The sequence below is a fragment of the Desmodus rotundus genome, chromosome 5 (genome assembly GCF_022682495.2).
Source record: "Desmodus rotundus isolate HL8 chromosome 5, HLdesRot8A.1, whole genome shotgun sequence".
In the NCBI taxonomy this organism is placed as follows: Eukaryota; Metazoa; Chordata; class Mammalia; order Chiroptera; family Phyllostomidae; genus Desmodus; species Desmodus rotundus.
The window spans coordinates 157,028,916-157,056,509 of record NC_071391.1 but is presented as its reverse complement, the minus strand read 5'-3'; the positions used below and the strand labels follow the sequence as shown (position 1 = coordinate 157,056,509).

Here is a 27,594-nt window from a genome sequence, read left to right as displayed (position 1 = left end):
GCACATCAAAGGGCCTCCTAGACCAGTCTCTGGTCCGAGGAGACGGGAGGGAGCACTGGCGAAGGGAGGGCCCTCTTCCCAAACAGGTCCTGGCTAAGCAGTTATCAACTCCCTGACTCCCACTGGGCCGGGGCCCCGGGCCTCAGTTTACACAGTGGGGTCCTCCCCTTGCCTTCACCCCACCCTACCGAGCAGCAGTCGGGAGACCCTGGGTCCTGCAAGGACTTGGAGCTCACTGTTGCAAAGACATCCCCCACTGCCCCCACCACCCCTAGTGCAGAAAAGAGCACTGCTAGCAAATGCTGGAATAAGCCACTGACACAGACTTTATTGTATGACTGGGTGCCACTGATTCGCCAGTGGACCACAGACCGGTGGGGAAAACTAGCCGCAGTTTGAGCATTGGTATCTGAAAAGCGTACACCTTGGCTGAGGTGACCAGAGAGTACCAGGCCACCAAGGAGGCCGGGCCTCAGTAGATAAACTCACACTAGAGTGGCAGCCCCCGTGGGTACCGGGCACCTGTCAGCTGCGCCCTCTGCTCCCACATCACACGTTGGTGGGAGGGGGCATTATGGGAAGGGTGGAGAGCTGGCATGGGGTATAGTGTTGAGAACGGGGCAGGAAAGAGCCCAGGCAGAGCTGGCCCATCACTCAACACTTCCTGCAGTCAGCAAGCAGGTGGGCAGGGCTAAGGCTGTCCCAGAGCCAGCTCAGGGCCCAGACAGATGGGACCCTGGGAGCCGGAGTAAGGCAAAGAGGGGGAGGAATCAGCTCCCAGGCCCCAGAACTGCCTGTTTCCTCTCACTGTGGCAAAGGTGGAGGGTTTGGGACGGCCTTCTCTGGGCTGGGCAGCTGACGACGGTGAGCGAGACATGTGACAGACCAGACAGAGCACCCCCGCCACCCACAGGCCCTGGTACAGGGTGGGGGGCGGAGAACAGGGCCTAGGGGCTCCTATGGCAGCAAGCACCCGGCCCGGGCCAGAGGGCCTCCCTCAGGGTTGGCTGTTGGCCCCAACTAGGAAAGGGTCCAAAACTCTTTTCTAATGCCTCTGTCAGGCAAGCCAGGGACGAGAGTGGTTGCATTTCATAAAAAACGTGTGTTTCATTAAAAACTAGGTCTGAATATAAAGAATATAACATAAAAAGGCATTCTCTGGTCCATTAAACATCACTTGCTCACTGAGAAGTTCCTGAGCACCGCACCAGGCCCAGGCCCGCGGGCCGGGCGTGGGGGGCCTGGGAGAAGTCTAAGGCACTGGCCCTCCCCTGGGACAAGGCTCCTTCTCCTTGGGAAGGCGGCTCCCACTGTGAAAGGCCGGACAGGGGGGACATACCAGGCTGGGCTGAGCTCTGCAGGATGCAGTGATCACTCTGCTCAGCACAGCACTGGTCTCACGGCCAGAGGCCCAAGGGGGCCACAGTCTGTCTGGCTAGGTGTTCCCTGGAAAGGGAGAGAGGCAGACGGGGCTTGTTAGGCCACCCACAGCCCAGAGGTGCAGGGCTGGGCCTGACGTCTCTAGGTTGGAGACAGGGAAAGCAGCCTGCTTAGTACCTGGTAACCAAGGTGACTCAGGGATACCCCACCCAGCCAGGCTCTCCCAGGAACCCACTCTGTATCCCTCTCCTGGGGGACCCTCCCAAAGCTCACAGGCCCCGGAGCCATGCTGCCCAGAGACTCTGGTTCCCCTGGTCCCATGCCAGGGTGGCAGACCCTCCCTCCTGGGCTGAGGTGGTGGAGCTGGTGGGTATGAGTGGGCACAGAGTTTTCCTGCCCTGAGTGAAGCCTCCCTGGCTTCCCCCAGTCTCAGTCCATCCTGGGGGCCGGGCTCCTGGTGGCAAGGTGCCCCCACATGCTCTCCCTCCACATGCACGTGGCTGAGACAACTGGGCTCAGTTCCTACGGTGACCTTTTCTCTGCACCCTGCAGGGTTCCATGACCTCACAGGCCAGAGAAAAAGGAACAAGGAGTAGAGGGGTCCTGTATCCCCGCTTCCACCCTCCCTCCCCAGGGCGAAAGGGCCTGGCCTGCAAGGCACAGCCCACCTCACCCTGGGGGAGGGGCTATTGGCCCAGGCCAACGCAGGGGAGGGAGGGTCAGAAGAGGCTGGGGGCGGTCTGGCCAGGCATGTCATGGTCCCGGATGTACTGCAAGATGTCCATCTCGTCCATGGCTTGGATCTGCTGCTGCTGCTTCTGCTGCCTGGCCACGGCCTCAGGTGGGCCCGCTCTGGGGGCGACAGCTGGCTTTCTGGGTAGCGCTGGCTTAGCTGCCACTGGCGGCTTACGCTTTGGCTGGGGCTGGAGTTTGGTCTCAGCCCCCAGGTTCAGAATCTGGTCCAAGTCCTCTTCAACTCTAGGGAACCAGAGGGAGACGCCCTGAGCATGCCCCCCTGCAAAGGAGCAAGCTTCGGCGAGCAGAGCACCCGCCGTCAGGGCCCCTCCTGCACTCACCTCGGGCGGAAGTTAGTCCAGGCGAGAGCTCAGCTCCCGAAGTTGGCCGTCCCGGTTCGGACGCAGGCACCACCGTGCACCGACTAACTGCCCTCTCAGGCAGGTCTGCCCGCCCACAGTGCAGCTCTGCGGGCCACCCGGGTGCCAGATGGAGCCCACCAAGGGCTGGAGCCGGCCTCAGCCAGGGCTCACCAAGACTCCACTGTGGCCCTGGACCTAACAGCCCACCAAAGAGGGGTGGGGCACAAAACTAAAGGCCACATGATGTAACGGTCGCCAGGACCAGTCCCAGGTACCGAGTGGCAGTTAAGAAAGGAGGCCGAAGCCAGACTCTACCCTCTTTGTCTGAGAGAGCTCCTGCCTCCTCCTCCCAGGGAGGGACTCCATTCCTGGAGACCAGGCGCACAACGGAAGACCCATTCAATCCATCCCACCAGCCACCCACCCACTGACAGCTGTCTTGGGTTCAAGGCCATCCCAGGAGGCGCTACTCCAGGATAGGCTGCTCCTGGCAACCTCAGCTCAGAAGTGTCCAGCTCCCTCCATGTGGCAGCCCTTCCTTGGGCAACCCTGGGGCAGGTGCCGGCTCCTGCAGCCCCCAGTGGAGTCTGGGTGCCCAGAAAAAGCTCTGTGAGGGACTGAATTATCTATCCTCACACCGGGGCTCCAGGGGAAACAGAGCAGCAGCTGAAAGCTTGCGTCAGTTCAGGGTTTACAACGCTTGGCAGAGCACTGACTTGGAACTAACAGAAGCTTGATTTGCCCTGAGTGGGCGGGGTGATCTTACTCGGGCTACCCCCTTTTCCAAGTGCTCTATTTCCGTCTGGGGTCTCAAGTCACAGCTAGAACAGGTCCCACCGATGCAGTGAAACACTGCGTGGTTTTCCCCCGCTCAAGCCAAGCACATGCCCAGAGTCCTGCTGACCACCGCTGCTGCCTCCGCTGCTGCCTCCGCTGCTGCCCCCGCTGCTTGGCCACGGAGACCCTCTGTCGGTAATGCCTCTGCACGCCCCCACAAGGGCGTTCTGTAGAACACAGGTCTGCGAGTGCTGGTGTCAGGGGCTTAGAACCTGTGACGCCAGGATGGTCCCGCTGGCACTATCCCCCTGGGACAAGCTGAGTTCCAGAGGCAGCAGAGGCTCCCTGGGTGGGACATGCCCTATTGGGCCCTGCCACCCCCAGGGCTGATCCTGTACTCCACTACCCTGTGCCTCAGTTTCTCCCTAAACACATAACAGCAATCCCAGCTTCTCCCAGCCTGCCAGGATATGAGGGGCGAGGATACAGGAGAGGAGTGAGCAGATGCCAGGGGCCATGGGGAGATGTAAAGACAAGCCATCCTGTGACTCAGGCCTGGCGGGCACTGAAAGAACCTGTGACAGCCTGAAGCTGCTAACGAGGGTGCAAATGACAGCCTCCTGGGGCCACAGGCCTCTGAGCCACATGATTGTTCCTGGAAAGAGGCAGCTTGGCTTCCCATAAATCACCAAGCATGGCCTGCACAATGCAGGGCACGGGTGATGCAATGGAGAGACTCACTGGGCTAAGCACTCTCAGAGCACAGTTGCAGGGGCCCCCGAAGCTGCTGCTCTGGCTGGGAGGCAGCTCTCCCAGCCTCTCCTCCAAGAGCTTAGAGGCTCCTGGACGTTGTGGGAGGACAGGATGCAGGCAGGCCGCCCTGGCTCCCAGTGCACCGGGAACTGGAGCTTTGGGCCACTTGCCTCTCCCACACTCCATTTCCTATAAAGCGGAGGTAACAGCACCCATCCAGGGGGCAGCCGTGAGGGTTCTGTAAGGGAGGTCACGTGTGAAGAGCCCAGCAGGCTGCAGGACCAGGGCGAGCACTCCGTTAAGCAGTAGCTATCAGCTCTGCAAACAGTGTGTCCACAACCCTCCACTCTCCCCTCTGTGCGACCTACTGACAGGACCCTGCTGGGGGCCGGCCGCAGTCCAGCACAGGTGCGCGCGGCTCCCTCCAGGGCAGCTGCATGTGGCCAGGCTCAGTTCATTGGTTCCCCAAACTGTTTATGTCAGTTACACTTGCTCTTGCAATTCAGTAACTTAATCACTACTCATGTAAACTATTAAAATATGAGTGGGAAAGGAAAAAAAAAAGATGTAGGCACAAAGTTCTCTTTCTGGAAACCGCTGGGCTGCTGGACCCTGCCTTCCCTCACCAGGTCCCCATCATGGTCCAGGGCCAGCGCCCACCCCAGAGACCAAGGCCAGTGAAGAGCTCCCATGTTGGGACAGGTCTGTGGCTCTGTCCAGGCCACTTTTGGAGGTGGTGAATCACCGCTGAGGACAGGTGGTACCTGAATAGATCCTCTGGGGCCTCTCTGTGGTCCGAGTGGGTGGTGGGTCCTCCACTCTCGCAGGCTACCGGCAGCAGTAAGGGGTCACCCAGGGCGACGGCCCCGCCGAGGTCAGGATCATCAAACAACTTCAGGGCTGCGGAGAGGACAGCAGCAGCCTGGTCAGAGAAAGTCCTGGCTCGTCCTCAGGTGGCTCTGGGGGCAGGGCATAGAGATGGCTTGGCCGAGCCAGGCGAGAGCAACCAGGGGACAAGGCAGAACACAGACCCTGATGAATGGGGACAGGTGAGTGTAAGGGACAGGTGCTCACCAGGGCTGGCACACCTGTCTGCCCAGCCCCACTCCGCCACTCCTGTCATACAGGGCTAGTCAGCTGATGGCACCTCTCAGTTCAAGTCCAGGTGGCCTTCCCAGTGCTTTTAGGAGGAAAAATCCTTGTTAGCTCCTGGCCCTGGCCCTGCTGGACCTCTTAGCTCAGCCCGCACGGTTCCACCCCATGTTCCCACAAGTGCTTACTGAGCACCAACCGCTGGCCAAGGGCTGCTGCCCGCGAGGACACAGTGCTGAGTAGACGCTGCCCTCACTGCAGCCCCTGCCTTCCAGGAGCCTGGTGTGCCCCCACCCCTACCTGTCTCTGCCACCCTTGGGAAAGGGGACGGCAGCCTCTTCAGCTGGAATAGCCTCCCTTTGCAGCAGCCCAGGCAAACTGCACTGGCCTTTTGGGATCCAGCTCAAGTAGAGCCCCCACCCAACATCCCTCCTCTCCCAGGAAGCCTTCCCTGCTGTCCCCTGCAGGCATTGACATCCTGCTGAGAGCCAGGCTCCTGTAGTTGCTGGGACATATCCTGTCTCCTGCTGGGGACCCTGGGACAGTGTGTTACTCGCCCCAGCATGGAGCCCAGCCCTCAGTGGGCAGCCACCGAGCGTTGGCCGAATTAATGGGTGACATCAATATCTGGCCCTGGAAGAGGACCCTGGTGGGTGTGGAAAGGTCAGGCTCAGGGACACGTGTAGGAGTCCTAAGGACGCCCAGCTTTCCCTTTTCCATCTCTGCCCAGAACCCTCCCGTGGGGTCTCCATGGGTGACACAAAGCCTTCTGTCGGAGTCCTAACCCCAGAGTCGCAGAATGAATGCCTGGGGCAGTCAGCATCCACTCTCCTCCTGTGTCCCTGTTGGTCCTGACCCACACTTCTCAAAGCAACAGAGCAGCTACTGCCCCCTCCCAAGGGACGATCAGAACAAACACACGGCCCCAGGCTGTGACAAACAGGTGCCAGAGGAGGTTGGTCCAGCAGCAGATGTCCACGAGCCAAGTCTGCGTCACGTCAAAACGGGACGAGGCACAGGCTTCTATCCTGCTCACACGTGGCAGGTCCAAAGCCACTCACAGAGGCCAGTCTGGTCACCCAGGGGACACCGTGAATGATGCAAACACACCGGGGCTCCACTTACAGTCCCTGGGGGGGGTGTCCTGTGCGGGGCCCTGCGGGGAGAGCTTGCTGCTTGGGCAGAAGAGCCCCTCATCAGGGCCCACCTCTTCGTCGAAGATAGTGAGCCGGGGCAGGGGTCTGGGTCCGGGCTGCACAGCCACTTCTGGGCGTTTCTTGGGCTTCTTGGAGCTGGAGAATCACAGACAAAGCTCCAGGTTAGGATGCTTCAGGACAGCCCCACCACTGGGCCCAGGTGGCCCAGTCCAACCCACACAGGTGCTGGGTGGGCCTGAGCTTGTGTCCGAAAGGAGCTTTCCGAGGACCTGACATCGGAGGTGGTGAGACCCTGCTCTGGGAAGCGGCCCAGCCCTGTGCCTGGGAACCACCACTGTCGGGATGTGTGGGAGGAGGGGGCGGGTATGTGGGCTACGTGGCCAGCTGCCAGATGACCCCAGCCCTGAAGGGCCACTCAGGCCCCAGGCCTGACTGCGTGGTCACAGGTACGCAGAGGACTGGGTCTCCTTCTAGAGGCTGCAGGGGCCGCCTGACCTCAATGGCACAACCTTCATCAACCTAGTCAAAACTTCAGCCCCACCGGGCAAACTCCACCTCCTTCAGGAAGCCCCTCAGCTACTTCGACCCCCCTAGGCTCTGCCACCCCTAAGGTGGCTGAGGTCCTGCTCTGGGCCAGATGCAGCTGCGGGAATCCAGGAGGGGCCACGAGGGAAGCTTCTGGGCCACGGGGGTGCTATGGTCCTGGCCCGGGTGGTGGTTCCTCAGTGCCCGAGGCATGTTCACGGGGCGGAGCGTGCAGATCTGCCCGTGTCACCGTGAGTTACGCCACCAGCACATAAACACGTAAACTCGGATTCAGTTTAACAAGGTGACCCGATCCCTGCTGCCGAGGCCCCAATGAGCCAGTTTCAGGTTCCTGCAAATGAGAGTAAGCTTTTTACTGGAAACAGGATTTCTGGTTCAGCTGCCTGCCTGGCAGCCAATTCCACTGGACGGAGGTCACCGTCTGGGCTCATGTTTGCAAAACTATGCTAAACCGTGCGGAGGAGCCGGTTCTGCCCCCAAACAATGGAACAGATTAGCCAGCAGCAGACAAAAATAGCAGCAAGATGGGCGCTGGAGGGCAAGGTGATCCCAGGCGACCATCCCCCGGCCTGGATTTGGATGCCTGGTAGGATTTCAGGCCCCCAGCTGAGATGGGGAGAATCTATAAAAGCCAGGAATGCACCTGTTGGAAGGATGGGGCACACCTCCGAGACCGGAGCCTGAGTCCTGGCTTGAGGATCCTGTTGGGCTCACTGGGCAGATGAACAAACAGTTTGGAGAGGCGAGGGGCCTGCCCGAGGCCACACAGGAGGCAGGGGACACTGTGACTAGAGTGGAGGGCAGTCGTGGTCACAGCCTCTGCTCCTGCCCCTCCAAGTGCTTCACCAGCAGGAAGAAGACACTTGTCCAAGGGCAAGGTGGGAAATGGCTCAGTCCTGCTGTGCCTGGGGGAAGGGGCCCGGTTGGAAGGCAGAGGGGGAGAGCAGAGACGGGGCGGGGGCTGTGCCAGGAAGCCCTAGGCACCCCGTTCCCAGTTCTTTCTCTGTTCCGGGCAGCGGGCTCACGTCACAGGTCACCAGGGACACGTCTCTGCTCTGGCGCCAGCCCCAGACCCTGCCTGCGCTACTGGGAAAGCTGAGAGCAGCCTGGACTCCATCCTGATGGCAAGCGCTTTCCAGATCTTCAGCCACCGCTCCTCACACCCCTCAAGGGGCCAGGGCGGCCTGCTCTCACTGGATGTTCCCCCTTCTGCTTCGCTGACCTGGCAGAGCTGGTTCAGTTCTAGCGACCCAGGGAGGCGGGCACCAAAGATGGGCCGTGGCTCTCAGGGAAGGCAGCTGCAGACAGCCCCCCACCGAGATCCCCAACCCAGGGGTAAGCTCACGAAGCTGTGTGTGAGTCCGCGTGGAATCCATGACCAGCCAGGTTTGGGAGCCACCGGACCAGCGTGCGGCCTGTGGGCTCTGACCTACTGCTGTACTCGTTACCCTTCACCTGGCCCTGCCCCCAGGACCCTCAGGGACTGTGGCAGTGAGGGGCACAGAGCCTGGCTGGGGTCCACCACCCCCGAAAGTAGCAGGCCCCAGAACAGCTCCTGGGGAAAACAAACTCACATCCTACCCAGCATAGGGACCCCTGTGGCTGGGGGGTGAGATGCTTCCCCTGGACCAGAAACCAGAGGAAGTGTAAGGAGAAGGGAACCCTCCGGAGAACAAAGGAAGTGAGAGTGGCCAGCATGATTAATTATCTCTGGTGAAGGCGCAGCCCAGCGATCCCCCTCCCCACGCCTCCTCCTGGGTCTGCGCGCACAGATGAGGCCTGGCCGTCCTGCTGGGGGAGTTTTCCTCTGCAGCTGGATGAACACTCTTGTTTTCCTCCCCGGAGAGGTTTTTGGTTATTTGTTGTCTTGAATCGAAATAAAGCGAATCTAGGGCACCCTCCCTGGTCTACCTATGCCACCTGGGCCATCCTCCGTCCCCCTGACCAAACAGCAAACACGGACCTTTGATGGCTAACGCCCCAGGGCCCTGTCCTGGCTGGTCCCCAAACTTCAGTCTGTGGTCCAGAGCAGATGCTCAATCAACACTGAATGAAAGAAATGGATGGATGGATGGATGGATGGATGGATGGGTGGATGAATGGATGGCGGAAGGAAGGGGGGGGGAAGGACACACAGATAAACAGAGATGGACAGACAAGGTGACAGTACATCTCTTATCCAGACTTATTTCTCCCTACTCCCCCAGGGAGGGGAAGGGCGTAAAGACAGCGGGCTCCCAGAACCACTCTGAGACATGGCCCGTGTCTAGAACGCCCTCCACTCCTTCATGCCTCCTCCAAAGCTGCTCAGTCGTGTCGGCGGGTCTCTCCACCAGCCCCTCCGCCGTTCTGTGAGCAGTCCACCCCCTCACTGCGGCCCTGCGCTCCAGAAGCACCTGCCACACGCGAGAACCTATGCTAGGGGAGGAGGGCACAGAGCTGAGTGTAAGACCTGCCACTGTCCCCAGACTCTCAGAGCCCAGCAGTCACAGACGCCAAAACCGGTCATTACCATGCAGGGCAGCAATCCCAGCACAGCTGGAGCACAGAGGAGGGCTCCCCAGAAGAGGTGATGGAGACGTGGGCAACAACCTAGGTGGGCTAAGGGTGGACGGATGACTCAGGCAGGGTAACCGAAAGACCTTCGTTCCGTCAGGGAAGTCTGTGTGACTTCCCCGATGCCGGGGCAGCTTTGCTTACAGTCCCTGGAAAAATGCTCAGAGCCGCCCTGTGAGGGGAGATGAGGTCAGGGAGAATACCAGAAGGCAACGTGCTATCAGTTGGGACTGCTGAAGTGATCCCTGGTGGAAGAGGTGCATCTAGGGTGCTGCCGGCTTTCTGACCGCAGGCTCAGGGACAGGCTGTTTCCAAGGCCAATTTCTTCCCCTCACTCACAGGTCGTGTGCATGGACACAGGCTGCACACGGGGGCTACAGCACTGGCGTCCCCCTCCACGCCTTCCCCCCTCACTGTCTACCTAGCTGTCTGCAGGAAGCATTGCCTGGCTCTGCCTTCCTTCAGAAGACACATCCAGCTTCAGCACTCGGGCTCTGGCACGGCCAGGGGTGCTGGCTCCCATCCTCTGAGCAGAGTGTGGGGAGCACAGACTTACAGGAAGGCGTGTGTGTGTGTGTGTGTGTGTGTGCAGGAACCAGTCTGCCCCTAGGGCAGGGGAGAGTCCCCCAGTGACCCGGGGCCTGGAGGGCTCCCTCTGCACTTGGGGAAGAGGTGGGGGCATTGCAGGCGGTGTTTGAAAAAGCAGAGATGGTCTACGGCCATACCACCCTGAACGCGCCCAGTCTCGTCTGAAAAAGCAGAGACCTCGCTGACAGAGGGTGCGGCGTGCATAAAGGACCCCTCACACTCCAAGCAGCACAGCCAAGGCCACTGGCAGAGGCGTCCGGGACCCTGATCTTGGGCTGGCATTCGGGGGGCAAGCTCCAGGAATAACCACTCCGGCATGAAAAGGTTGCTCATTGCCTGCGAGAGCAAAAACCTACAGAAAACACAGTGTCCCCAAGCAGGACCCTGGCAGTGCCACTTGCAGCACACTGACCCCACCGACTAGCACAGAGTAAGAACGGAGAAGTCTATTTATCGATCTGGAGAAACCAAATACACACGCTAAAAAAAAAAAAAAAAAAAAAAGCAAATTATGGAATGGCTTGTGGGACACAATCCCATTTTGGCAATAAAACAAGAATAACCAAAAGTATATATACACCTTCATGGCAAAAGAACTGTTAACTGTGTTTTCAACTTTTACATGCACATTGTATATTATTCAAGTTATAATTAAAAATGTTTCTAGCAGAGTGTTTCCAGCAGAAGGCAGGACTATTATGGCAGAACTTCATCTTCCAACAGTAAAATCTCAAAAATAGAAACTTAAATATGAAAACTATGTGCGACATGGCAAGCGACGGTGAGAGGACACCGAGTGAAAACACAAGAGTATAAAAAGGCACACGGGTTAACGTCTGCAGCTACGTAGATCGCGGGGGTGGGGGTGGGGGCCGTGGGGGGGGGGGACGGGACAGGCGCGCACAAAACCCACACAAATACGCGAGCAGAGTGTCGGGGTGGGCCGGGTGAAGGCCTTTTCTATTTTTAGGTGCTTTCTACTAGCGTTGTAACTCGTCTTTTCCCTAATCAAAGCCAGGTTAAAAGACAAAGAAAAGACCCGCCGGTCCTTGCTCCGGGCTTTGTGCAGGCAGCTCGGATCTTCCAGCAGCCCTGCATGGAGCAACAGCGCCCCCCCGCGGCCGCGACAGGGAGGACTGAGGCCGGAGTCAGGTCCAGCCAGGCGCTTGGAGGTGGGGCGCGGTTGCAGCTGGGAAGGTAGGGCTGCCATCAGCAGAGGAACTGAGGGCACAGGGTGGAGAAATACACCATCCACAGCATATGTCATCTGCAAAGAGCATCACGTTTGCCACCCAAGGACAGGGTGGGCGGTACCGTGCAAGAGCAAGAAAGTCAACAGGCCCACCTGGGCCTCCCGGGAGAGGGCAGGAGGGGTCTGACTGCAAGGTGCTACTCTGCCATGCACAAGGGTCTGGGCAAGCCCCACTCAACTCTGTCCTCGATTCCCCCATCCTGGGGTCGGGCCCAGCTCTCAGACTGTTGAAAGACTGGAAGCGGGGGACAGCACAGGGCGGTGCAGCCTGCGCCCACACTCACGCCACCTGTGAGAGAGGGGGAGAGCGAGGCTTGGAAACAGAGGGACTCACCTCCCCTGTGGCATGCCCGACTCTGCCTTGGTGGCTGTGTGAATGCGGAGGAGCTTCTTGGCTCCAAACATCGGCTTCCTCAGACACACAGCGAGGCTGGGCTGCTGTCAGCTTCCCTTTCCCAGGCCAGACCCACGGTGGACCCGAAAAGTTAGCCTCTCAGAAAACTTAGCTGTTTATTATCCCGATGAGGTGACAGCACTGACTGTTGTCACATGGGTCATTAAATGAAAAACTGGCAGAAGGTCTTCAACCTCTGGGATCTATTTTGGTGCTAAGCTTTCCTAGGATTCAGGAGCGATGTCCCAGAGTGCAAAGCCAGGGACAGACAGTGCTGGGGACAGGTGGCCCCGGGATGGCTGGCACCCCCTCCCCCCGACAATCTGCTACTGGAGCAAGAAGGAAACCCCAGGTGGCCCATGCCAACACCAAGGAGCATTTTCCTACCCAAAAAAGGAGCCGTTGTGCTCATCATGTCCCCGGCCAAAGGCTGGCACAAACTGCCCAAGTTGATCTCTGCTTGGCACTAAGTGCGGTAGCTCAGAACAACAGAAGAGCACGAGTTTAAACAAAGCCCTCGTCTGACCAAAATAAAGCCCAAGGCGGGCCTGTGGGTTATGCAAGGCTGGTAAGGCGGGACCCCGAAAAACTCCTGACATGACCCGGTCACCCTTGCTGCTGCTGCTCCCACAGGGCTGCTCGCTTGGCTCCAGGACAAGTCTGGCCACGGAGAGCTGGGAGGGGCCCGACTCCTGGGCACCGAGGGGCTGCAGAGCGTCCGGCTCCAGTGCCGTCTCCCCGAGCACCCAGACACCTTCCCCGAGGACGACCCTCTCCCCCAGGATGGTCCCACAGCAGCCCACGGTCCTGACGGCCACACCTGCCCGTGCTGCTGTTTCGGTTGTGCTGGACCCCCCCTGATTTCTCACTGGCTCCTTTTTGGAACATTCCCTGCAGACAGGCCTCCCTCAGCTGTCGATTGAACTTCAGAGAGTCCCACTAGAGCTGAGACAACGTCACCCTGGGCCTGTGGTCTGATTCTGTGGAGGTGGTGGGGCAGAGGGATGGGACCGTGGAAAGAGCTAAGCGCTAACATTTATGTGAATCCAAACGTCACAAGAGCACCAAGAGACAGGGTCTATCATCACCCTATTTTTGCTACAGGGAACTACAGGAAAAGGGTAAACTGCCAGGGAAACATGGCCGGGAAATGGCAGAGTTGGGACTTAAACCCAGGCAGACTGGCTCCACAGTCCAGGAGCTTACACTTGGTTTGAATCTCAGTCCCGTAATTCACCGGCTGTCTGCTCTCAGGCCAAGTACTTGGCCTCAGTTTCTTCCATCTGTAAAATGGGGTAACAGCTACTTGTAGGGCACCGATGAGACATGAATGCCAAGTGCAAAGTACAGTGCCCAGCTTGAAGCAGGCCCACCTTGTTTCTTGTGTCTGGGCCAAGAGAAGGCAGCGAGGGCTCCAGGTGGCTGAGTCTGTCTGTCCCTGTCATCTCCTTCTGGTTGGGAGGTCCTGCCCAAACACCTCAGCCCGTGTGGGCCGGGGGAGGGGGCTTGGGAGCAGATGTCTGGCTCTCTAGTTCAGTCTAGCCTGTAGACCCCCGCCCCCAGCGCAGGTGGTCCATGCGGTGTGGGCTCAGGAGCAGCCCCTACAGGCAGCCAGAGGGCCAGGAAAGGACAGAAGCAGGACACCGTCCAAGCGGGACCACCAAGACCGCAGCTGCCTTGCCTCTTCTCCAGCCAGTGAGTGTGCGCCTGCAAGTGCTGGCTTCCGTGTGTACGTGTGCATATGTGTAAACACTCCCCCGGCCAGGGACCCTGGGCTCACCGCACCCCCTTGAATCGCACTGCTACACCGCTGGCACCTCTGGGTCACCAGCTCCCTCCACCTGCGAGATTCAGGGACCCTTACAACCAGCCTGTGGGGCAGCAGGGCCGTGGTAGATGGGGAGGCTTTACAGATGGGGAGCTACCCCGCAGGGAGCCCCAGTCACATGAGTCACAGGCTGGCAGGGCAGTTCAGGCAGCCTGGGCTTCTGAGCTGTTTGGGGGGCAGCTCTGCCAGGCCTCAGTGCAGAGCCTGGGTGTGGTGGTGGGGGGCCACCCTGTGAGCAAATAAGGGCAGGTGATAGCTGAGCTCAGCCCCAAAGACACAGGTGAGGGTCGAGCAGCCAGCTACTTCCCCCAGTGCACCAGGCCACACAGGGTGAGGGCCCAGGGAGTAGGGAGGGGAAGGGGCCTCATACTCCCAGAGGGGATGGAGGAGCCGTCCCTAGAGAGTCTGGAACCAGCTGGGAGGGGGCGGGGACACCTACCGCAAGATGCCCAGAGGGTCCAGGACCTCCTCCTCTTCTGAGGACTTCTCTGCATCCTCATCCTTCTGGCCTGGGGTGGGCGGCCCCTCTGCTTGCTCCTGCTGCTGGAAGAAGTCGAAAGCCTCCCCAGCATCCCCTGCTTGGCTGTCTGTGTCCAGAACAGAGACATCTCTGCTGGTGAGGTCTGCAGTCCCTGGAGATTTGGTGCCTGTGAGGGAGCAGAAGGAGAGCCGCTGCTGCCCGCTGCCAGGGGACAAGGAAGTACTTCACATGCCCAAGCTCTTGCGCCAGCACCCGAGGGCTTCCAGCAGAGTCCTAGGACCAGGATGGAGGTCTGGGTGGGTGGGGGCAGCCAGGGCTCCCAGTGCCTGTTGCGGACTCTGAGGGCTGGCAATACAGGGGAAGCCTGGAGCAGAGTGCTTTCAAGTGGGAGCCTCAGAGCACAACGCAGGCAGCGGCCCCAGGCCTGTCGAGGCCTCCCTCTGGGCCAGGGGAGACCTCAGGGGTTAGGGACACAACCAGGTACCTAAGAATTCCAGCAGCTCTGGGCTGCTCGCTAGTTCGGCATCCTTGGCGACGCAGCGCAGAATCTCGCTGAACACAGCTCTCCGTTCCCGGATGTCAGACTCCCCAACGAACAGGACCTTCCTGGGGAGCGGGGGAAGGCTGGCTGCAGGATAACGACTGCTCAGTTTCTGGTAAAACTCCTCGATCTCGCTGTACTTTTTGGAGACCTGGATGAGAGAAGCACGAAGTTTCCTGAGTGCAGAGAGGGTGCCCCTCCTCTGACCCCCCACCAGGGGCCCCAAGAGGGCCAGGCTATTCAGAGTCACAGGACCTGCTGCCACTGAACGGGTGGCTTCCTCCTGACCCTCCCCCCAGCTCCCTGCCTCAGGCTCCACTCAGTAATCTCCCCCCCAAAGTCAGGTTCAATTATGAAAGTCTCCGTGGCCCAAAGGAAAGGTGCAACCACGGTGGGCCCCGGCACTGCCTGTCATAGGTCCGGTTGGAGACATTTGATGTAGGGACCCCAGCTGGCAGGTGACCACGGCCACTGCTTCCACCCTAGGCATTCAGGGCACTGGTGACATGGCCTTGTGGCCTGGCTGGCTGGCAGGTCATCTTCCTGCAACAACTCGGGTTGCCTTTCTCAGCACGGTCTCTGGATCATTCCCCTGGGAACAGGCGACAGTCTTCAGTGGTGCAGAGCCAGACGCTGCCAGGTTAGTTTCTCTGCCATCGGCCAGCACCGGTCTGTGCCCTGGGACCTCTAGGAAGCAGGCCGGGGCTCCTGCTGGCCATGAGAAGGTGATTCTGGGCCTTCAGAGTCACCCTGGGGCAGCACTTAGCTTCCCATGGAGTCCCGGGGTTTGGGGGCTAGAGGAGGCCAAGGGAGCGGTGCTGGGAGCTGAGGCGGGACTCTGGTTATGGGTGCCCGGGGAGGGTGGGGGGCAGGCAGACAGTGTCACTACCTCACGCCCCTCTGATAACACTCCTCCTCGGGCCCCGCCCACCCCACACGACCTGGATCCTGCCTGGCACCTTCTCCCACTCAGGACGACACTCAGTGGCTCACAGCTCCCCATACAGCACGGGTTCTAGCCTTTGCTTAAGGCTGTACCCTTCCCCAGGGACCCCATCCCCCTTCTGCTGCTGCTTAGCCCCACCTACTCCGAACACAGCCCAGTGCTCACCTCTTCTGAGAAGTCTTCCAGAGCCCTTTCCCCAGGGTGAGTCAGGTGCCCCCTTTCTACACCCCCCGACCCTGTGTACTCCTGTCACTCATCTGTCTCTTCACAAGGCTGGCCCCCCCCAGACTGTAAGGATCTGATTCGCTCAGTCCAACACGCTCCGGCCCTGAGTGAGTGTTGCCTACAGAAGCACCTGCTGCCTGCTGCTACTTGTTATCTGGGGGTAGGTGTGTCTGCCACCTGGACCCCCAGACCCTGGGCACCCTCGGGGGCATCCTGGCAGAGCTCCCAGCTCACCAAGAACTGGACGACATCCTCGGGCCTGTGCTTGGCCGACTTGAACGCCGCCAGCCGGGTGACCACCAGGATCTGGTACTCCACGTGCCCTGACATCATCTTGCCCCGCACCTCCTGGTGCTGGGGCACGGTCAGGTCCAGGCCTGTGTGGACATTCTGAACTCGCCTGCCAAAGGGAAAGAAGGCAAAGGAAGCTCAGGTTCAAGTCAGCAGGCTTCTTGAGTGAAACGTAGGCAGGACCTCGGGGTGGCTCAGCAGGCCTGGGTGCGAGGCTGCTCCGCTGGCCGTTCTCAGGGGTCACAACTCCAGGCCACCAGCTCTGCCACACGCCAGGCCCTCATACAGCCTGGCTTCCCTGGCCTGAGCCCTGTCTGTGGGTCGTTCAGGGACAAAGGGCTGTTCCCAGCAGGAAGACAGGGGAGAGCAGAGAAAGTGGGGCTCGTGGAAAGTCACGGATGGCCACGCATCTTACACACGCTCCGCACTCAGGCTCCCGCAGGTTGGGGGGAATGGCATCCTGGGGGCTCTGCCACACCAAGGGGGGTGCCTGGTCTGCGCACACGATGCAGGAGGGAACCTGCGCCAGGGACCTGGGGGGAGCCACACATCTTCAGCTGCCCAGAGGGCAGCAGAGAGGCTACGTAACCTGCCCAGCGTGAGGAGACAGAGAAGGCACTGGAGGCCGGGCCCTCCCCAGGCCTGGACCCCCGAGAAGCACCGAGAAGGTCACTGCCAGCAAAACACTGCAGCTCTCGGGGAATCTGTAGTGACACAAGCCCACTGACTTGGATGCAGGGCAGGGAAGCTAGGGGACGTTCTCTCTGAGGTGAGAAAAGAGCTAACTGTGTCCTCATCCTGTATAAGGGCAATGAAGACCCACGCACACAGCCGTACATTCCGTCACACAAACACCTAGAGCAGGGTATGCAGGGAACATTATCATCAGGGTGGAGACCTACTGTGCGCTGGGCCAGACTTCCAGAATGCTGGGAAGGGGAGGCCCTGAGGGGGAGGGCGGTTTAGGGGCTAAGTGTGCCCAGGCAAGGCCCCTTCCACCTCTGGAATTATATCCCAATCCAGCAGGTGACATCCCGCCCCCATCACTTCTTCCACACGGACCCCTCCCATGTCCACATTAGGCATGTGGCAGTCACCAACGTGATGCTATGTCACCAACTGGAGGACAATCGCCCTATGCCTACGTATGAAGTGTGTATACACATTCACCGACCACACAAACCTCCACACACACGAACAGCTCGTGGGTGGGTATACAGCACACCAAAGAAATACGAGCCACTCAGGAAGGGCCCAGGCCCTTCAGTCGGGTGGAGAATAAGCCCCCATATCCGCGTGCGAGAGGGAAAAACACACCGAACACATCAGTGCTGGCTTCCTTTCGCCAGTAACCACACAGCACTGCCACCCTCACACCGAGTGCAGACAGCTGCTCCTGGTGGTGCACGGGTGGTACTGGTAGGAGTGCTGGATGGCAAGGCAGGACCGAGGGTGAGAGGTGTGCCCGTGGCTGGCACTGCTGCAGCCTCCGTTCCGAGGACCTTACCTGTGCCAGTCACTCAGCCTCCCGCAGCCCTGCACAAAGGCATGGCTACTGGGGCCCATTTAAAGACAGGGAAACAGGCATGGAAAGGGAGTCTCGGCAGGTTAGAAGCAGAGCCAGGATTCACTCCCAGACCATCCCCCCCCCCCACCTCCCCACTGACTGACACCTCCTGTTGGTACCAGGCACAGAGGAGGCCCTCAGTAAAGACCTGCTGGGTGGATGGAGGGGTGAGTACATGTGGGATGGTGGTGGGAGGCTGGCCTTGCCTTTGCCCTTACCCTGCAGCAGCCCCCACCCCCGCCGTGGTTTGCTGGTGCCTGACAGCAAGGCCCCTCTTCTCACCACGAACTTGGACTTCATCGCCAGCATTCGTGTCTGGGAACAAGCCCTGTGCGTGTGGCCTCACAGCCCGTCCCAAGCAGCTAGCATCAAAGTCACATCGGTCTGCGAGTGGCTGAGGAGGGTGACGGCTGCTGGCCCTGCCCACACCTGCCAATCTCAAACCCCGTTCCTGCAGAAAAGCAAACTGAGGCTCAGCGAGAGGAGGTGACATAGGTGGCACCGGGGAAACTTCTCTGCCAGTGAGGCCGTGACCTGCAATCTCACTGCATTCTGCAGAGGAGACCAAGCAGGTTCTCACATCAGGGTTTATTTACCCTTTAAGAATCCTGTTTTTCTAGACCTGGAGTGGCAGGGAAGTTCCGTTACAGCTGGACAAATAACAGCTGCGCAGGTAACACATTCATTTATGTAACAAAATGGTCATCTTTGCCCAAGATCTTGTGTAGGGGCAACAGGATGGAGTATACGAAAACACTTGAAGTGAGTCATGTTACAGATGTTGAGAGGAGAGAAAGCGGAGTAAAAGCATGTCTAGACCAGCCTTTCCAGGTCCATCTTGCATTGGGTCCTCCAGGTCTGGAGCAGGGTGGGCGCCTGCTGTGCCCTCTGCATCCAGGGCCCCGTAAGTCCTTTCTATGACTTGCACTTGTCCTGAGCCACCTTCTGGAGCAGTTGCCCCCTCTCCTCACCCCTTCCCCGGGAATGTCCACTCACTCTTCCTGCAGGACCTGGCGTCATTCACCCCTTCCCAGAAGCCTGGGTGCGTCCTGTACTGCGTTCCCATGGCAACCTGGACTTACTACCCCTTCTAGCACCTGTGAGTCTGAGTTCATCTCTCCATTTTGCTCCCCTCGCAGGGCTGGGCCTTGTCTGATTCATCCCTGTCCCCAGTGCTGACCACCTGGCCTGGCACACGGTGAACACTGAAGGGAAGTAGGACACATTTTTGTGCCAAAAAGAAATAAATGTAGGTCGGCAGGGGAAGAGGACAGGAGAGTCCTCTTCCACTGGGTCTTGAGTGAGCTCGTTACCCTGTAGAGCCTTCGGTTTTTCCATCTGTAGAAGGGGGACACTGGATGCCGCCCACCTCTCCTGCAGGGAGGTGGAGGGGCCGAGCCCAGATAAACGGCCAGAGCCGCAGCAGGGGCCTGACGGCGACGGTTTCCCCCTGGGGCCCCCGCCTGCGCCTGTTGCTCCCCGCCCGGGCACAGGGGGCCGCAGATCACGCACATCGAGACTCCACGACGTGCAGGACGCCGCATGCGGGCGCCGGGGTCTGGCTCACCTGGAGGTGACGAGAACCGGTGGGGACTGCATGACTGCGTCGGCTTGGGGCGGGGCGCGCAGTCACGGGATCCGCTGGCGCCAGCGTCGCCGCGTCCCCGCCCCGCGAGCAATGCCTGGCTCCGGCACTAGCCCGCCCTCTAGTGTCCAGCGTGCTGGGCCAGAGGCGGACGTTCACTGCCAGGCCTTTCTGAAACTCCCGTTCTGCACCCCTCACTCCTCTAGGCGCCCTTGTGCTGGGTGGGTCCCAGTGTCCGGAGCTAACAGGGTGGCCAAGAGGTGCGCAAGGAAAGGGAGCCCGTTGGTAACCCAACGTCTTCATTTGCACTTGTCCTGGCGTTGCTAATAATGTTATGGAACAGAAAGTTCCTCCACCCAGCGCGAGCAGAGCCGAACACTAAACACTGAGAACTGCGGGGAAGGAAGATCGGCTATTTCATTATGAATGGCGCCGCCCAGGAGAACGGAAAACCAATACTCAAAAGCCCAACTCCCTGGCGGTGTGTAGGTTACAGATTATATAGGACAAGGTCACCAGCACCACGGGTTAGGGGGTTCAAGGTGGTGCTAGGAGCTAAGTGCTCAGAGGAAATTAAGGGTAATAAATCGTTCTTTTGGGTCTTGAGGACAGTTTTGAGTCTGTCTCCGCGTCCCTCTGCCTGGTTTCATGGGAAAGAAGCTGCTGGTGGTGGTGGCTGGGGGCGGGGTGCCTTTCCATCTTAGGGCTCCAGAGCTGAAACATAAAGATAAAGATGTTATCTTTACGCTGCCAGAGTTCCAGGCCTGTGACCATTAGGTCCAGCTACTGTCTTTTGCTGCCTTGTGGGTTGCTGATTATCCTGATATAATCAGAGAGAGAGAGCGTGCTACGATTTCTAGAGCTAGGATTTAAAGCTAAATGGAATCACTCATAAGGATGCTTGATTTGCTGGTTTCACTCTTGGGATGCCCAGAGTGTCCTTGCTCAAAGGGTAAATTGTTTGGTTTCCCTGCCTTGGGGAGACTGTTGGGGAAACATCGTAACCAGTGCTCGTGGCCCTAGGGATGCTCAGAGACTAGGAGGGTCAAAGAGGTAACATAGAACTCAGCAACAGGATACACTGGACCCCTTCGTGGGGGGTCAGCTAAAGAAACAACAGCCTGCCCCCAGAGGCCTCCCCTGGCTTTCCTGAAGGAGGCCAACAGGGACTTTCCTAACAAAAGCTCCGAACCTGCCTATTTTTCTCCTCCTAATGCTTTAAAAAATATTAACTTGACAATTGTTAGAAAGGTGAGGACGATTTTGTTCAAGACTATTGCAGCAGGAGAGAGATAAGGTTCAACTCTGAACGCAGCAGGGAAAAGTGGGGGTTTGCAGCCAAGGAGCGGTGTGGGGGTCAGTGATGGAGACTACTGGAGGAGACAGCAAGGTGGGGGAGGGGCTTGCTAGCTGGACTTAGCAGGAATCTTGCTGAAGGCAGGCAGAGGACTCAGACGTCTGTCAAAGGTGGGGAAGGAGGAACTTGATGATCAGATATCCAGGGTGGGGGATTCTTTCTGCACCGGGAGCCGGGGAGCCGTGTGCACCAGGCTGAAGGCTTCCGGCTGACCCTGAGGCCAACTTGAGGTCATCGCAGGGCTGTGGACCTAGGAGTGTCCCGACCAGCGATGCTGTGGACAGTGGTTGAGAATGTGTGATGCTGGAGGTAGGAAGGTGGCAGAACTTCAGAACGATCCAGGCTGGAGAAAATGGTGTTGTGAGCTCAGGTGAGGGCCCAGGGGAGAGAGACACAGGAGTTGGAATTGACCAAGACATGGAATCAGGGGGATGTTGGGCGGGGGCAGCAGGTGGGAGTGAAGGATCCGCTACTCGAAGGTTTGGGTAGCTGAGTGGCTGGATGGTGGTAGCATTCTCTGGGGGCAGGACACCTGGAGAAGGGACACAGCTTTGGTGGGGTGTTGAGTTCCATTCTGGACAGGTGGTGCTCAAGGTGAGTGCATCTGTGACTCTGGCCCTCAGAAGGCAAGCCTGGGATGGAGACCTCAGGGTGGGGCTCACCCCCCGCCTCACCCCCGTGAGAGTCTGTGGAGGAGACAGCCCAGGAGGGCTAGGGAAGCACTCATGTTCCAGGGGCAGCACAGGTGGGGGAGCTACAAAGAAGGGGACCCCCATCATGGCTGGAGTCACTGGCGCCTTGCAGGCAGATGAGCCTCCCCTGGCCCCAGGGTTCCCGAGCACACACCCCAGGGGACTTGACATATCTGGTGCCTGCCTAGAATGCAAAGGTTCCCCCCTCCCCGGAAATGACCCACCCCGACCGAGAGCAGTCCCGTTCCTGCCTCTGTGGACCCTGCATGCCCCTGCGTGGCTCCAGTGGATAATTGTGTACAACGCATGGAATGTGGGGTCTAAATCTGATCTTTTCTGCCTCCTGCCCCACACAGGGAGCCCCTTCCGCGGCTGAAGCTGCAGTAACACAAACCACATTGTGGAGGATCTCAAGTCCCCCCACTCACCATCCTGGGGGGAACGTTCCAGGCCTCAGTCTCCCCTGGGAGGTCGCTGGGCCTCAGGGGCAGCGCAGCCAATGAGAGACAGCCCCGCACGCAGGAGGGCGTCTGATCGGAGCTCTGGCCGGGGCCTGCACTGAAGTTGCTCTTGCTCTGTCTCTGTCCCCTACAGCGACGCTCAGCACTCCTTTGGTGGGGCAGTCCCCAGGCTTTGCCACCTGCCGTGATGCTGACCCCTTTGCGCAGGCCACTCCCCAGGTGGGATTTGTCTAATTCTTCCTCGTTTGATGCGGGTCAGTGTTTGGCAGGAGGGTTACGTTGGTGGTCGCACCAAAGGGCACGCAATGCCAATGCCCCCCCCCGCCCCCCCATGATGAGTGAGGTCAAGTTGGATCATTTGGTCAAGGTCAATTCTGTTTTTAGTTTTTTACATGCATGTTGTATGGCGTTCCAACCATGGACATTTCTCTTAGTGGGTTTTACAATGAAATTATACTTAGAAAAGTATTCCTGACCCCAGACTAAGTATTTACATATTTCCTCCAAATATATTTTCAATTATTTGATTTGCTAGGAATTAATTGTGGTTTATGTCACAGGGTCGTTTTGGGGCCCTAAATACTTGGTCAGGTATCCAGTGCCATTCACTGGAAAATGCACTGAACACGTCACCCTTCCCTCCACTGGAACTGTCACCTTTATTATGTTCTACGTTTTTCCAGACATTGCTATCGGCTTCCGGACTTTCTGTTCTGTTGTCTTCATCTGTCAGCTCTGCTGAAGTGCCACAAGGGAATTCACGTATGTTGATACCTGATAACGAAGCTCTCCAAGGTGATTTGTTGTTTTACAATATGGAAATGTGAATCTGTTTTTAGCGAGAGCAGAGAGAAGAGAGAGGGACCCCAAGGAGATAAGAGCGCTGGGGTGCACAGCCTGGGTGGAAAGGCAGTGACAGACACACAGACACAGTGACAGTTGGGCACACACCCAGCGTGTGGCTTGACCTTCGGTGTGAATGGCTGAGCCTGCCCCTCCGCTCCCTTCACTCTCCCCGCCTGTCTCTCGGCTCCAGGTATCTTGGGCGCCTTTCTGTGCCATGTGCCAAAGCTAATTTGACCTTTTACTCGGGGAAAAGCACCCCACGTGAGGGTGTATCATAATTTGTTTTGTCATTACCTCGTTAAATGTCGTTTTGATAATTTCCATTGTCACAATGACCTCCATTTTTACAACCCCTGGGAATTTATCTTCTCTTGTGTGGGTATACCAATAACAAAGTCAATTTCTGCAAGAGAAAATGCTGAGTCAAAGGATTTCCTTCTTTAAACTGCTGATGCAGTTGCATTAATGGCTCTTGGAAAACCTCTGTGAACTCACATTCCTGCCAAGGATATACAGAATGGCTATTTGTCCATCCTCGGACCAATAATGCATTTTATCTTCTTCAGCTTTACTAACCTGAGCGATAAAGAAAAATGGCATCTCACTTCTTTTTATTTGCAATGATTTGCTGGTGGCCTGTGGGATTCTGACTCTGTCGCCAATGTTTTCCTAAATTCTTTCAGCTGTGTGCCCCCAGCAATCGATTAGCGATCCCCAACTCTTTATCCAATCCAGGAAGGGAGTCTGGGGGGACAGAACCCAGCTGGGGCACTGCCCTAAGCTAGCACATTATTTAGAGGTGGATCAGCTACCTAGGAAAGCGGGGAACATTTGGGGGTTCCCATGGCTTGGGGCCGAGCCCCCAGCTTTGTAGGGACCCTCAAGCTTTGCAGAGCAGCCTCAGAGACTGACTCTCGCAGGTGTCACGGATGCCTTTGCCATGTGGGCAGGAGACCTGGGGCAGCTCCCGCCCGGTGACACCAGGTCCTCCGTGATTGACGCTCCTGGGACGCTGCTGACCGTGTTCGGCTGTGTGAATCTTGAGACCATTCGATCCAGTGTCCCCATTCTCTGGGGGCGGCTGCAAGGCCTCACATCCCGGGGGGGGGGACACAGCTGGCTCCTCCTTCCCTGTCAGCCCCTACCTCTCAGGGGAAGACAGTTTGGTCCCCTGTTCATTGTGCGTCTAGAACAGGGCTTCTGTCTGACCAGGGTTCCACATCATTGCACATTCTAAGAATTACTAGTTTTTATTCCAAAAGAGGGTGTAAGAAACATCTTGAGTCAACAAAGGCCTCCAAGGAATTGTAATGGAAACACAATTCTAGAACATTCAAGCTCCTGGTAGTCACGATGGACATGCCAGCTGAGGGGACATGCCTCAAAGAAAGTGGCCATACAGAGGAGACTGGATGGGCAGATTAGATGGACTAGCTTTCCAATCGGTTAAACTGAGACTTATCCCCAAAACAATAAAGGCCACCATTCGTTGAGCCAGGCACTATGGTAAGGACTTGACTTATTTTAAAGTCCCTTCTGCACCCCCGGACAAGCAGGGATTTAAGGACAGGCTCTTTAAATTCCCATAGGGTCTTTGTAAATCCCAGCAGGCTGGAATTCAGCCACACTGCGATACAAGTGTTACAACCAGTGACCAGCAGATGGCAGTGTCTGCCAGCCCGCTACTTTTGTCCCAAATGGAAGGGCTGGGAGAGGTCCCCTGTGGAACTTCTGGGAAAGAACCCACCCGCCTCCCTAGTCTGTCCCCACCCCTCCCCAATGCAAAGGCCCAAAGCCCAGTGACAGGTTGTCCCAGTGACCCGGAGCTGGACTGCTGCCCACTGGGTGTGAATGCCAGAGCAGTTGCCCGAGGTAACCTGGGGCAGGGCAGCCCTGGGTTGAGCATGGGAAATTCCTCTGAGCCCAAGGAAGCCCAGCCTGAACCCAGGCAGGAAGTGGAGCTAAAGGGCGGCTGGAATTTTCCCACACCTGCAGCCCAGGCAGCTCATCCAGGCCTTGCTGGGGGAGATGTTTGCAGCACCTCTCTGGCGGAATGGAGATCAGCACCACCAGATGTAGTGAGGGCCAGCAGGCAGCTGTCTCTGCAGGTGTGGTCCCCGGTTTCCCTGTCCTGACCTCCCAGGGACACCATCCTCAGGACAGAGCCCCAGGCTAACCCTCTCTCCAGCTTTGAGTCACAGAGGCCAGGGGCCACGGGGGGCCAGACAGAGGACAGCCTCCTGGCTGGGTCCCTTGCAGTGCCCATGCCCACACGTCCTCCACCTCTCACAGGTGAACCCTCAGCGGACATTTGACTGCCAGCCTCACTGTGCATTTGGAGATCTAAAGCCAGGAAGGGCCATGGGACTTGCAGCCCGAGGTTAGACGCAGGATTTGAATTCGGGTCTCTTGACTCTCAGGAGCATCAACCAGTCATAGCCGGGGGGCATCTGTTCCATCTTCCAAAATAGTGTCTTTCTGCAGGGACCCAGCACCCCTAACTGTGGACAGGGCAGTGGAGGAGCCCTCATTACGCCTCACCTACAGGGTGCCCAGGGGAAAGCTGTGGTGAGACCTGGAGATGAAAGGCACAGGACCACAGAGGGGACCCCTCACCCCAGATGGCTGTGATGCCAAGTAACAGGGCGCTGATCACTTCCCCCACTGAGGGACTTGGCTTCCTCTTCTGGACAAATGCAGGCCATCTCTAAGGGACCTCTATGTGCTTGTGCCATTAGACATGAAGGGCTGGTGTCTGGATGTGGCAGGAGATGCCTGCTGGAAGCTGAGCAGGCTGCCCCTGCAGCTCACTGCCTGCAGGTCACTGCAAGGTGGCCGTGGCTAGCAGAACTCAAGACCAACTTCCTCAGTGGCACTGATGCAGTATGCCAGACTCATGTTCCCAGGTGGCATATGAACTGCCACCGCAAAGTCACCTCGGAGAGATGGTGTGGCTCTCACGGTTCTGGTATGAAGGACATCGTCACAATCAGAGCTCTTGGAAGGCTGCCTGGGGTAGGGAGCTCCCTGTCTCTGCATGTATGCAAGCACTGCCTGGGAAGCAATTTACTATAGTTCAGGCATGGCAGGGAAAGGTGACCTACATAACCTAAAAGGCTCTTTCCGGTCCTGCAATTATGTGACTTGGATCAAAGATCAAAAGCTCAAAGAAAGAGAACAGCTTCTGGAAGGGATGGATGGACAGCAAAGTGTTCTCCAAGGTAAGGACTTGAGGGAGTGAGAATGCGGGGACCACCTTTCCCCACTCCATTCAAGAAACACCCCCCTTCAGTCTGCTTTTCCCCTCCTCCCCCGTTGGAGCCAAACCCACCTGCTGTCTCTGAGACAGTTGGAGCCTGGGACTCTGGACATTGGGGGTGGCCATCAAATTGAGGCAGAACAAAGTCAGGACTCTAGCCCCCAGTTTCCTCCCGGCCTCCTCTGAACTTCCTACACCTGCCTCTGGGCCTCATCCGCAGCTGCCCAGGGACCACTGGGGCGGTACCGGGGCCAGGGGAATTTCCCTTCAAAACGCGCTGGGCAGCACGTGCAGAACAGCTCTCAGGCGCCCCTCCTACCCGGCCCACCTACCGAAGGCTCCCCGCAGCCCCCCAGAGGAAGCCCCCGCGCTGAGCTTTGATGAGCCTCACCAGTGGCTGGTGACTTTGTACTGGCCAAAATGAGGGGACGCCTGGTCGCCTGCAAGACAGGGAGCTGGTCGTTCCAGTCCCACAGCACCTTGCTGCCCAGACCTTCCCAAGCTAATCTCGGGCCTTTCTTCTCCGCCCACCTGATCCGCCCGAGGTGCACGAAGAGCGATCCCCTCACCGGGCCTCTCGTCCCCTTACCCCCACCTCCCGCCCGACCCGTGCGTCCCTGTTTCGCAGTGGTCCTGTCGGCCGCGGTTGCTGGGAGCTTCCGGGCCGCAGGTCCTCCGTGGGTCAGACAGAGCGTGGCGCACCCTGGCTTTGGATTCTGTGACGTCACGTTGATGCCAGTCACCCACTCAAAGTGACTGTGTGCACAGCCCCCGTCTAGATTTTGAGTTCATTGGCAAGTGCAGATTTAAAGATAAAGGACGCGTTTGCCCTGCTTTGGGGGTCTGCGCGGCTCAGCCCCTCCGTCTGCCTAACTGCGGCTCGTCATTCTGCTGCACTTTCCCGCACTCGGGGGATCCCCCGCTGCCGGTGGAGCTGAGCCATCACCCGCCTACGACCGCCCTTGCCTGCTTCTGCCCCTGAGATGCGGCCTCGGGAACCTGCCCCAGCCGTGTCCGGGCACCAGTGCTCCGCTGCGCGCGAGAGTGCGCTCCGGGGAGCCCCCTCCACAGACACCGGCCCCGCGCGATAACCGCGGCCGGGGAAGGAAGTACAGAGCTCCCACCCCGCCCCGGGCTCTTCGCTGCCCGCCCTCGGGCTTCTGGCTGAGCCACAGTATACGCGGTAGCCCGTTTCCGTTAGCCCGACCCCTAGAAAGCTGGCGAAGGTCATCACTGGCATTGGATGAACTTCCCGCGCGGGAGTCTTCGCTTCACCCCAGGGCTGCCTTCGTAATTCCCGTGCATGGTTAAGATCTGGGCTGCCGCTTAAGCGCACGTTCCGCGCCCAAACCTTTGCTCTCCGAGTGTCGGTCCAAGTCCGTCTGCCTTTCCCGCCTGCCTTTACCTGCACTTCCAGTCGCTCACTCTCTTCCCTACGTGTCCCCTTTCTTGCTCCGGCAGCCCGCTCCGGTCCCCGGGGGCTCCGGCAGGGTGGGGAACAGCCGAACAGGTTATCGAAAACGCGACTTTGTGGCGGCGCTGCGCGCCCTGTGGCCTCCGTGCGCCCCTGTGGCCTCGCACTGCGCGGTGGCCACCAGTTCGCGGCACCCACGCGTAGGGCCGAGCCATCCCGTTGCCCCACCTCTGCCGTCTGGGGCAGTAGCGGAATAGGAGCGGGGAGGGGCGGGTGCTTCTCTGCAGGGAGTGGGGAAGAAGCAGGGCGGGCGGCGGGTACGCGAGATTCCCCGGAGTCTCCGAATCCGGAGGGCGCGTCTGGCTCGGGCACACCGTGGGCGGAGGGGGGGCTGTCGCAAGGCCGTGGGGAAGGGAGGCGGGGCCTCGTTCTGTGCGGGAGCCTCGGGCGGGTATCCCTCGCTCGCGCAGGGTCGGGGCGCAGCGGGGCGGTGCGGCGTCGGGCGGGTG

At 58.7% G+C, this 27,594-nt stretch overlaps 1 protein-coding gene and 2 long non-coding RNA genes across 4 annotated transcripts; 1 reads left to right on the top strand and 2 right to left on the bottom strand.

Moving 5' to 3' along the window:
• Window positions 1–308: 308 nt before the first annotated feature.
• HS1BP3 (HCLS1 binding protein 3) lies at window positions 309–19,191 on the bottom strand. 2 transcript variants are annotated; one of them, XM_053925325.1, is made up of 7 exons: window positions 19,039–19,191; window positions 15,848–16,013; window positions 14,386–14,593; window positions 13,860–14,067; window positions 6,225–6,391; window positions 4,772–4,907; window positions 309–2,358 (listed from the first exon to the last, which is right to left on the bottom strand). In XM_053925325.1, exons 1-7 carry the CDS (start codon window positions 19,068–19,070, stop codon window positions 2,100–2,102), a joined length of 1,176 nt encoding a protein of 391 aa, XP_053781300.1. In that variant the 5' UTR covers window positions 19,071–19,191; the 3' UTR covers window positions 309–2,099. The 2 variants fall into 2 exon arrangements, with proteins under 2 accessions (XP_053781300.1, XP_053781301.1); XM_053925326.2 differs by lacking the exon at window positions 19,039–19,191 and adding an exon at window positions 17,754–17,848.
• Window positions 6,878–8,690, top strand: LOC139440937 (uncharacterized). Its single transcript, XR_011651268.1, has 2 exons — window positions 6,878–7,680; window positions 7,819–8,690. It is a non-coding gene; the product is annotated as an uncharacterized lncRNA (long non-coding RNA).
• Window positions 19,192–19,464: 273 nt separating the features above from the next.
• Window positions 19,465–27,296, bottom strand: LOC123478998 (uncharacterized). The gene is made up of 3 exons (XR_006654446.2): window positions 27,077–27,296; window positions 22,707–22,815; window positions 19,465–19,770 (listed from the first exon to the last, which is right to left on the bottom strand). It is a non-coding gene; the product is annotated as an uncharacterized lncRNA (long non-coding RNA).
• Between the last annotated feature and the right edge of the window lie 298 nt (window positions 27,297–27,594).

Bases quoted from the DNA above. Each gene is read 5' to 3' on its own strand.
- HS1BP3 (XM_053925325.1), bottom strand. From the start codon at position 19,070: ATGCAGTCCCCACCGGTTCTCGTCACCTCCAG. The intron at 14,594-15,847 runs GTGAGCTGGGAG...TCTCTCATCCAG, and splicing joins AGGATGTCGTCCAGTTCTTG to GTCTCCAAAAAGTACAGCGA. The intron at 4,908-6,224 runs GTAAGTGGAGCC...TCCTCTCCGCAG, and splicing joins GGACACCCCCCCCAGGGACT to CCCTGAAGTTGTTTGATGAT.